Source organism: Sphaeramia orbicularis, chromosome 7 (genome assembly GCF_902148855.1).
Source record: "Sphaeramia orbicularis chromosome 7, fSphaOr1.1, whole genome shotgun sequence".
Lineage (NCBI taxonomy): Eukaryota > Metazoa > Chordata > Actinopteri > Kurtiformes > Apogonidae > Sphaeramia > Sphaeramia orbicularis.
The window spans coordinates 34649840-34661853 of record NC_043963.1 but is presented as its reverse complement, the minus strand read 5'-3'; the positions used below and the strand labels follow the sequence as shown (position 1 = coordinate 34661853).

The window sequence follows — 12014 nt, the reverse complement described above, 5'->3', positions numbered from 1 at the left end:
CTTTCTGCAAATGATTATGTTTGCTATCAGAATTCATGTTTAGAGTCCTTTTATGTTCACATCAGATTGACTGAACTGCTCAATATAAAAGGAAAAACATCTGAATTTTTTATGTAGTATTTTTCCACTTTTACATCTGTGACCTTATGACATCCATCATTGTTATAATTCACCTAAATTCACCAGAAAATAAACCTGCAGAGAGGATGTGTTTCTATTAGTTCAGGTTTATAAAGTCTGGAGCAGGAAACAGTATAAAATGTAAAGATAATTTGAGTCAATTTCAGTCTGCATTTCTACAGAGTGGTTAAACAAAATAATGAAGTTGGTTATAGGTATGGTAGAATATTAACCCTTGGGGGTCCACGGTCACGGCCCCGTGACTGAATCACATGATATTTTCAACATGTCGGAAGTCGGTCACGTAGACCACTGGAGATAATTGAGTTCGAAAGTGTGGACTTGAAACACTCTCCCACTTCTTATTTGATGTTGTTAGAGCAAATACAACCAGCGATATGATGGTTTGAACCCGGAGCAAACAAACGATACAGTGTTATTATAGCAATATAAAGCAAACTTTGTATTTCTGACCATATCTTCGTCATTTTTTGTCCTCGTTCAAAATGGAAAAAACTGGCCAACTCTGCAGATTGTGATCCACAGACTACATGAGCATTACAGGTGAGGGTGAGAAAACCGGAGAAAACGCCTCTGTAAAGATATGCATTTATGTCAAATATTTGAGTATAGTTTTAATTTATTACAATTTTGATTTTATATACCTAATATTTGAAAACAATATTCACTTTTAAAATATTTGAAAAGGTTCGCTAAGCATCGTTGTGTTATTTATTCAATAAATTATATACCTTTTTCAAATTGGATTTTATATATTTTGTGTGTTTTTTGTACTTTTATGTTGATATAGTAGGTTAAAGTGGAAAAAAATAATAAGCAGATGAGATAGAGGAAGTTGTGCTGAAAAAAAGATGGGTAAAATAAACATTTCTTTATATAGTATATAAAGGCAAAATCCAAAGTACTCAAAAACGGCCAAAATAGGCTCAGACCCCTAAGGGTTAATATGTTTTCCTTTAATTTGTCACTCATAGATGTCTCCCCTGTCAAACCAGAGTGTACTTTAATCTAATGCATTACACTGCATGGCACAGGATGTATTGTGTTACATACCATCAACACAGGAAGGCATGGCCCGAGTGGTGCCGGCGACTTGTCCAGGGAAGCAGGAACATTTGACAGTCTGAGATCTCTCCTCAATCTTGTTTTTGTTACAGCAGCGATGAGCAGCAATTACCTCACATGTCCCCGCCTTCACATGCACTGGAAAAGACAGATGTCACACACAGTGGTCAGAACATGAGCGAGGTTTGGTGCAGTTACAAACACATTTTGGCAGACTCTTACATGTGTACAGTATAAAAAAAAACATATACAAATGGCTTCAAATATTGAGTTATTTATGTAAAGTAACATTTAACCCTTTAATGCATGAATTATGAGAACCTTAATCAAGTTTTTTTTTTTTTTTTTTTTTTCCCCCCCGAGTGATTTTTATTCCTCTTAGGGCCCCCCCCCCAAAAAAAAAAAACAATGAGATTGAGATTTTTTTTGGACCTATTTTTCATGGAGTTACAAAAATGTCCACTCACCTGGACACCATGTGTTTAATTTTACAAGCAAAAAAAACATGTATTTACTGATATACTGTGCAAAAACTATGAAATAAAAACATGTTTAATGCTGCTAATCTGATGTTTTCTCACATTTTAACACACTCTAATACTAGTTATTACTCACTTCATGGAGATAATATGCAAAAAAAACCCCAACTTTTTGTTTAAAAAAGCAACAAAAAATAACCCCAGTTAATTACAGTCTAATAACAATTAGCAGGTTTTTGTTTTTTTTTTACACTCAAACATGTTGCTGCAGATCAGGTTTATCTAGAACAGCAAAGTTACTGTAATGGTATGAATTGCAGTGTATGGGATGATGGATAAGAGTCCACTGTGTTGGCTGATATGGAACTAAAATAACAAAATCCATGAATATACAAGAAAACACCTTTGAACAGCTGTCCACTGTAGTGACCACTATGCATGAAAGGGTTAATATTAAAATGACCAGGTGTATCTTCATATGTGACTATATTTTTTATTCTTTGGCTCCAAATGTAGATGTATTTTTGAAATAAGATCTGGTCAAAGCAGTTGTTTTCTACTGTGGCTCATGGGAAGTGCTCTGCCAGAATAAGGGTGAATGTTTTCCATTGCACGGTGTCAGGATTGTTATTCTCCATCCTTCTGCTATAACTCATTGCTTTGAAAATCCCCTTCGCAACATGAAAGAACAACATCCACTGAGCTGCAGATACACCCTTAAAATGGCAAGTTCTTCTTTTGCAGGGATTTAGTCATTTTAATACCACGACACACTTCCTCTGTTCCAGAAAAACAACTTCAAGTGCAAATGCAAATGCACTGTCACAGTATCGTGCACTCAGTGCCACCCAAGAAATAGCCAAACAACCTAGAGAACTTTTATCGCTATCTGCTTTTTTTCAGTCTGACATTATTGTGCAGAATAACTTATTTCCAGGTCATAACTGTCAACAACGGCAGAGCCTGTAGACTAAATTCATTCGTTTTATTAAAATACAGTGATTAGTGTAATTATCCACAGTCAGTGATTTAACCTGCAGTAGACTGAGGTTCACGTGGACACATTTAGAAGACCAACACAGTAGAATTACCACTGGATAAAACACCACAAATAATCTGAATGTAGCTTTTACTGAATATAATTAAACTGATATTAACCGATAAAGACCCAAACACACACCATCGACCAATAGCATCTACTGATCTAAACTGTTTAAGACCTGACAATCCACTAATCCTATATATGTAAATGTAAATCATCCCATTTGGACCTTCAGAGGCTCCGTAGTTACCATGGAAACACTGTCATCTTCTACAACATTGATTCACCAGTAAAACCCATGGAGATGGATCAATCTCATTTTATGTTCAGTTAATGATAGTTTGCTGAAAAAGTCACTTTTTTTTCAGTTTTCTCTGTTTTTGATATAATAATCCTTAACTTTACTTGGAGCTTTTATGAACATCTACATGTTTAGTAAACTGAAGATAGATAGATAGATAGATAGATAGATAGATAGATAGATAGATAGATAGATAGATAGATAGATAGATAGATAGATAGATAGATAGATAGATAGATAGATAGATAGATAGATAGATAGATAGATAGATAGATAGATAGATAGATAGATAGATAGATAGATAGATAGATACTTTATTTATCCCATAGGGAAATTTACAGAATGTAGGGAAATACCTGATGTCACTGTAAAAAACAGAAAATGTAGAGGATAATGTTACAATAAATGGTGATAAATCACTTAAGGATGGTTAAATATAGAGAAAAATTAATTTGGAAACTGCCACAAATGTCACACTGGGTCTTTTTGGGTTAAGAATATACATATGTGATATTTAAAAAAAATAAATAAATACTGCTTAAACTCCTGATCCGTTTACACCAGTGCATCACACCATGCTTAACTGTCTGTCCCCTAAATGTTGACATAAATTGTCGATTTATTTAACTTCCCCAGAGCTGGACAGCATAAAAGGTAAAGATAAAGGGCTGACAAATAAAACACAGGAGCAACAACTTATACAAGCTTTTTTCTGAATCCATAAAGATCCATTTTAACAGCTGTAGATCAGATTTAAGGACATCTTGGTTTTCCCCATGAATTTAAGGATTGTAACTTCATCATCAATCATTTGCTCATATCTACTGTTTGTCATCAAAGTGAGAGTGGTAGAATGACAGCTGGTACAGAACTTTTTTTTTTTTTTTTTTTTCAGTTCACTTTTTCAACTTTATTGAAAATATACATGTATATAAAAAATAAGGGAATTTTGAACAAACATCAAGATGTCAAAAAGAAAAATCATCCAAGCAAATAGATTAACATAATGCACAGGCTTACAGACACAAAGAAGAAAATACAAATAATAATAATAAATACTTAAAATATAAAGATCTAATACAATTTTTTTTAAAAAACAAACAAACAAACAAAAAAACAGAGAGTAAATTCATTCTATTTTTTTTTTTAAAATCATTATATATTGTCAGAGTGTTTGTGCTTTTTTTGTTAGACAACCAGCACTGAACTAAGAGCACACTGAACACAGGAAATGACATTACAGTTTAAGAGGCCACTTCCATAACGATAGTGGAGACCTATGTACAGCACTGGCACGATGCTAACAAAGTGTGAAGATGGATTATGCAAGACTAACTGGTTATACAACACCGTTTTCTAAAAGTGGACCTAAAACCTTAACAATAATTGCATTAACTAGTCACAAGTGGCCAGTCTGTAGTACTTTGTAAATAATGTATAGTGCACGAAGAAGTATGGCAGCAGCTAAGAAAGAGAAAAGAGTATACTCCAGGAGTGTTTGTATTAGCATATACTGATGTGATTGCACAATAATATCACTTCCCAACTGAGAATAAGATGCAGTATTAATGAAGAGAGACCCATTTATTTGTTGTATAGCTACCAATTAGTGTGAGGCCTTATATGCATAAACTTCAATCAGACGGTGCAGTAGATAATTAAAAACTAGTCCACCCCAAAGCGCACAAGTCCCCTGAGTCAGCTAAATGAGAGGGAACAAATAAATCACTCTACACTTGAAGATTTGTGATTTCCACACATGGCCCTTTCAAACCAGCCTTTCATCAAATGCATGAAAATGTCAAGGACAAACAATCACCCTGTCACCAGCCCTGTGTACACTGTGTGTGTACTGTATATGTTTGTGTACACACATCTGCCTGATAATACATAGATTTCGACGAAAACAATGCAAACAAGCATCCGAACGTTGCATGTCAAGAGGATGTTTTACATGTGTGTGTATGTTTTGTCTCATGAATGTCAAAGTTGTGTATTTTGAGCTTCATAACACAGTTCTTGTAAGTTCCTGCGATTTCCATTACAAAAGAATCCGCCTACAATCCAACAAAGAGTGTACGCTGCATAGCAATGAAAACTAAAGCACCAAACAATGGCTGTGCTCTGTCTGAAGAGTATTTAAAAGCGAGGCAAGCTGAATGAAATGAATCAGTTAAATAGACTAACAGAGATTTGAAAAGTTCTTAATTTGCTCCGTTAATGAGAAAAAGACAAAGCATCAGTCCTGCGATGCCCAATCCAATTAATATCTCTGTGAAAGGCACATTTTAATATCACTCCCTCTGTGTGTCTGTGTCTCATCATTCCTTTATGTTCTCTTATTTCCCTTTTATTCCCTAAGTGGTGGGGCCACAAGGTACAAACACTGACTGTCTGAATCTGAATCTAACATATCACATTCAGGGTCTGATCAAGTAGTAACACATGGACACATTTGGTGTTCAACAGTCTCTGTCATGTGAGCAGAGTAACTTAGATGCATGTATTATACATATTTGAGTAGGTATTTATAACGGCAAAAATTTACTTGGGGGGTCAAATGAGTGGCCATTTTTGTAAAAAAAAAAAAGTTGTAAGAAATGCATAGAACTGTGTTAAAATAATGCTAATACATTTGTGCACAGACTACTGATATTATTTGACAGTGGAAGCTATATTTTCAGAAATATTGGATTTTGAATAGCATGTGTATGTGAAAACTTTTGCTGGTGGATGGACGTGACATTACCCATGATGATCTGGTCAGTACCAGTACTTTATTAGGAATAAACTTATATACTTACTATTGCTAATTATCCTCTTATTCATAAATGTTAGTATTGTGGATCTGAAACAATAATAGCTTAACAAAAAACACAAAATGTGGCAGTGGACGGATGTGACATGGTTGTTACAGATCCCATCATACTGATGCTCGGCAGCCATGTCACTGTTTCCACAAATGATCCCTGTGCAAAAACTAGTATCATAATTATTTATTGTACAGTTCATCATCATACTAAAGAGTAAATAACAATATAGAATTGTTATTTCTTTATAAAAATGCTTATTATTAGAAAACTGTTGATTTAAAAAGTGACATGTGACATTCTTAATGTATGTATTGGCGTAACATAAGCAGGATGGATCAGCACCATACTCCATATTGCAACCTGTAAAAATAAAGCATGTGATATGTAGTATGTAATCTCGTAAGAAAAATTGGAGAATCTAAAAGAATAGAATACTTGCTTTTCAGGTAAATTCAGTTAAAATATAACTTGGCCATTTGTGACATGAAAATATAGCATTAATTGTGATGAAATTGGACATTTTTGAGCTGAAAACATAGTTCATATGACCATCAACATGTTGCAACAGAACTGAAATCCTGTAAATTTGCATAACTTGCATTTACCAACACAAAGTTCCTCTGGGGATTCACTTATATTGATTTGCTATGCACAAGGGCATAAACAAGACCTCTAAGCAAATTTTAGCCGATAAGCACTTTAACCCTTGGGGGTCTGAGCCTGTTTTGGCCGTTTTTGAATACTTTTGATTTTGCCTCTATATACTACGTAAAGAAATGTTTACAATATGCATGTTTGGTATCTTTTTTTTTTTTTTTCCAGCACAACTTCATCTATCTCATCTGCTTATTAGTTTTTTGCTCTATCCTACTATATCAACACAAAAGGCCAAAAAACACAAAAAATATATATAATCCAATTTGAAAAATGTATATAATTTATTGCATAAATAACAAAAACATGCTTAATGAACCTTTTCAAAGATTTTAAAAATGAATATTGGTTCCAAATATTAGATATATAAAATTAAAATTGTAATAAATTTAAACTATACTCAAATATTTGACATAAAAGCATGTCTTTACATAGGCGTTTTCTTCAGTTGTCTCACCCCCCCCTCCAGTTCTCCCAGTTTCTGCATCCGGTTCAGGAGGCCAGTTTTTACCGTTTTGAAAAAAGACAAAAAATTACAAAGATATGGTAAGAAATATAATGCCCGCCCCACCTCATTTTCATACTTTTACTCATATTTGTTTGCTCTGGTATCAAAACATGAAATCTTCAGTTGTATTTGCTCTATCAACATCAAATAAAAAGTGGCGACTTCCAACGCTACGACGTGTTGAAAATGTCATGACTGTGGACCCCTAAGGGTTAACATTATGTATAACAAAATTTGGGGAGATCACAACAAATGTCAAATTACTGCTCGGTAACACATGGACTTGAAACGGACATCAATTTTTTAAGCTTTACACAAACATTCAAAACATGTGGTTCTCGACAGAAATTAATGTCAAGTTGGACAAAACCTTTTAGATATTATGGTCAACTATGCTGAAAATAAATTTTAGAGTAAAATATTGAAAAGTCTCTGTTTTATTGACATGAGAATATGGTAGCACGTGGACAGGCTGCCATAGTAAGACATGGACGACTCTTTACCATTGTATGTGTCACCCAAAATGTTGACTTATTTTTTATAACAAGCCAGATATAATCACAGTGTTTTATTTAATGTATTTAATACTAACAGGGGGACAGGGCCTTTTAAGCAACTCACAAATGTTCAAACTCATAAATATCAATAATATTCACAAAATAATGAAAATCTAATACTTGAAACTTAATCATCTATATAATCAACAGATTGAATACATTTTCAAATTTTTTTAGATATAATTTTTAGCATCAAATTCAAGCTATGGCTGTGGTGTAAAAAGTACGATAAAAAAAAAATTGGTTGTAACTTTTTTTTCTACAAGTAGTATTTTAGAAAATATAACAGTTCCATAAAATAGAGATCTTTCGCTAAAAAATGAGCCCACTTGATAAATGATGCATGCAAATTTACTTTTTCATGTTGATGTTCACTTTTGCTTGATCGGACCCATCACTAAACAATGACAAAACAGAGCAGAATCAGAAGAGAATTTATTTATCCTGGGGGAAATTATTGGGTGATACAGTTGCTCCATTCAAGTAAAATAAAGTAGCAGGAAAGAAATGATCAATACAACAGAAAAAGATAGTAAAAATATGTAAATATATACATATAAAAGCTCTACATGTACAAACATATATAGCTCTGAATACCAAATATATAAATTAAAACACTCTATTCCGATACAAAATGTATTTATTGCTAAATTTAAGTTGATTTCCAGTGACCGGTGAAGAAATGTCTATATTTATTTAGAAAATCACCATTAAATTTAGTGAGCGCAGACCTCACTCTTAGAAGATGAGAACTTTCCCATTTGGATGCCATGTGTGCTCCCCTTTCACACCAGCCTCAGGCCAAAGCATGAACTTTTCACAGCTCTGCATTTACCCACTACATCGCTGTGTAATTAGTTACATTTGAGGAGACACAGAATGAACGGATACTTTCATGATCTGAATAGCATCTTTAGCGCTGTGTATGACCTTCTGTTGTGTTGATGGAAGGAGTTTTTTATTTTCATTTTTTTATGAAAGTCAATGAATGCTGGATTTCAATGAAGCGTTTGTGTTTTTAAGGCTCTGTATCTGTGATAGCGATGGCTGGAGGCAATATGTTTTCCAACTGTCTGTCCGACCATATGTCCACTTCTTGTGATTGCAATATCTAAGGAAGAACTGGTTGTAATGAATTCATCTTTGGCACAAATGTCCATTGATGAAGAGGACATTCACTAGAGACTTCTTGTTTCAGTGTCACAGTGTTTATTCTCTGGTCATTCATTCAATAGGATGGTTTACAGATTTTGACCTATTCTTTCACCTCTGAGTCACCCAAATAAAAATTGAACCTATTTTCCATAAACCACGTCTTCAGAACATTCTGACATAAAGGGACTTTATCAAAGGCCTGTCTCCAAGCTCTAATAAGATCTTCTGATTGACTTTAGATTGTCAAACACAACCTAGATATGACTCCATCGATCTACTCTGTGTCTTGACATGGAATTCAAGAAAAGTGGATTCACTTTTCCATAACAGCATGACACAATGTCAGGTCATCTCTGTTTATATTTAGTCTTTTGAATCAGACTGAAAGCAGAGAGCTGCAGAAATTCTGTATTTTTTTCCTTTTTATTTCTGATCTTACAGCTTTAATTTATCTGTTTCAGCACTTTGACATTTTACTCAAAGCAGTTTTATAACATAAAAAATACACCTATTTATCAAAAGTTCAAGTTGTCTGATGTTGTATGCTGTTGCACACAGACTAGTGATTGCATAAAGCCGCTAACATTAACTCTGTGTGTGTGTGTGTGTGTGTGTGTGTGTGTGTGTGTGTGTGTGTGTGTGTGTGTGTGTTGAGGATGTCTGAAATGTTCATGTCTGTGTTTTTTGTATACTGTTCTATAGGAGCGCGCACCACCAATTGTGGGCTCCATGAAAGGTAAACGTTGTGGACCCTTCCATAAAATTCCGTATCTTGTCAATCTGTCAGACCAGGGTGGGGGGTATGGATTTGGGGGTGCAGTCCATACATAACGTCCCTTAGGCTAGCGTGAAAACGAAACTGAAAGTTAACATGTTTTCAACGTCTCTTATACACCGGATCTTACAGGAAATTTTCACAACCTCTAGCCTATATCCACTGGACCCCCTCCACTGCTCTGTGGGCCCCCCACATATGCTGGGCCCCATGAATTTGTCATGTTTACCCCCCCCCCCCCCCCTTATCAGCACCCCAGCTGTTCTATGATCTACTCAAACCATATTGGAGACTGTTAACAGAATTACCCACTGTGGAATCTATCTATCTATCTATCTATCTATCTATCTATCTATCTATCTATCTATCTATCTATCTATCTATCTATCTATCTATCTATCTATCTATCTATCTATCTATCTATCTATCTATCTATCTATCTATCTTTCTATCTATCTATCTATCTATCTATCTATCTATCTATCTATCTATCTATCTATCTATCTATCTATCTATCTATCTATCTATCTATCTATCTATCTATCTATCTATCTATCTATCTATCTATCTATCTATCTATCTATCTATCTATCTATCTATCTATCTATCTATCTATCTATCTATCTATCTATCTATCTATCTATCTATCTATCTATCTATCTATCTATCTATCTATCTATCTATCTATCTATCTATCTATCTATCTATCTATCTATCTATCTATCTATCTATCTATCTATCTATCTATCTATCTATCTATCTATCTATCTATCTATCTATCTATCTATCTATCTATCTATCTATCTATCTATCTATCTATCTATCTATCTATCTATCTATCTATCTATCTATCTATCTATCTATCTATCTATCTATCTATCTATCTATCTATCTATCTATCTATCTATCTATCTATCTATCTATCTATCTATCTATCTATCTATCTATCTATCTATCTATCTATCTATCTATCTATCTATCTATCTATCTATCTATCTATCTATCTATCTATCTATCTATCTATCTATCTATCTATCTATCTATCTATCTATCTATCTATCTATCTATCTATCTATCTATCTATCTATCTATCTATCTATCTATCTATCTATCTATCTATCTATCTATCTATCTATCTATCTATCTATCTATCTATCTATCTATCTATCTATCTATCTATCTATCTATCTATCTATCTATCTATCTATCTATCTATCTATCTATCTATCTATCTATCTATCTATCTATCTATCTATCTATCTATCTATCTATCTATCTATCTATCTATCTATCTATCTATCTATCTATCTATCTATCTATCTATCTATCTATCTATCTATCTATCTATCTATCTATCTATCTATCTATCTATCTATCTATCTATCTATCTATCTATCTATCTATCTATCTATCTATCTATCTATCTATCTATCTATCTATCTATCTATCTATCTATCTATCTATCTATCTATCTATCTATCTATCTATCTATCTATCTATCTATCTATCTATCTATCTATCTATCTATCTATCTATCTATCTATCTATCTATCTATCTATCTATCTATCTATCTATCTATCTATCTATCTATCTATCTATCTATCTATCTATCTATCTATCTATCTATCTATCTATCTATCTATCTATCTATCTATCTATCTATCTATCTATCTATCTATCCTGGTGTTTAACCATGAGGCACTAATTTTTGTTTCTAATCTCTTGAGTCTTGCTTCTACCAAAACTTGGCTTTTATCAAGGTACAACAACCTAGTATACAGAAGTTTTCCCTTTCTCCACACATTTACACTCGTTGTAATATTGAATATTGAATGATGGAGCAAGCTAAGTGTATGTCCATGAGTAAACAGCATATTTTACACAGCAAAACCAAGCACTAATTGTGTTTTTTTGTAATGCAGTCCAGTCCCGTCTGTGTATATATGTTTGCCTCTTGTTGTCTCTCTTCCTCTTCACACCTATAATTGGTTTTTATTTTTATTTTGGCAGAACCACAATTGAGCAAAATCAACCTAGCGTAAACATCTTAACCATCCCTGCTTTCACAGACCAGACACACACACAAATCCTGTCCAATTTTAGCACCTGCAGTCGTAATTGACTCAGCATTACTTAGACCAGCGGTGCACTGAAGTAAGCCTGCACGACTAATGAAAAGACAGGGTGTGTAGATGATACCGCAGGAATGAGAGAGTTCATTGAAGCTTGATTACACGTATTAATGTTAATAGATGTCAGTTAATATATTCACTGAGGGCCACATGGTAAGATTGAGTGATGCTGTAAGTACTCTTGACAGATGTCTAGAGCAGATGCTTCTGTGTGTGTTTTCATCTAGATTGCAGGTTTGCCTCACATTCAGACCTAAAAAATAAATGACACCAGAGAGCATTAAATATTACTACTGCCTTTCGTCTGAAAAATACAGTGATACTTAAGATCTACAAGCATGCATTTTCTACTACTTTGCTGCAGTATCACTAAACCTGTCACTAGTCGCTT

At 33.7% G+C, this 12014-nt stretch overlaps 1 protein-coding gene across 1 annotated transcript in view; it reads right to left on the bottom strand.

Moving 5' to 3' along the window:
• Positions 1-12014, bottom strand: part of LOC115423019 (chemokine-like protein TAFA-2) — a 162624-nt gene that overhangs the window by 13597 nt on the left and 137013 nt on the right. Inside the window, exon 3 of the mRNA XM_030139697.1 lies at positions 1195-1344. Coding sequence (XP_029995557.1) covers positions 1195-1344 — 150 coding nt within the window. The remainder of the gene's footprint in view (positions 1-1194; positions 1345-12014) is intronic.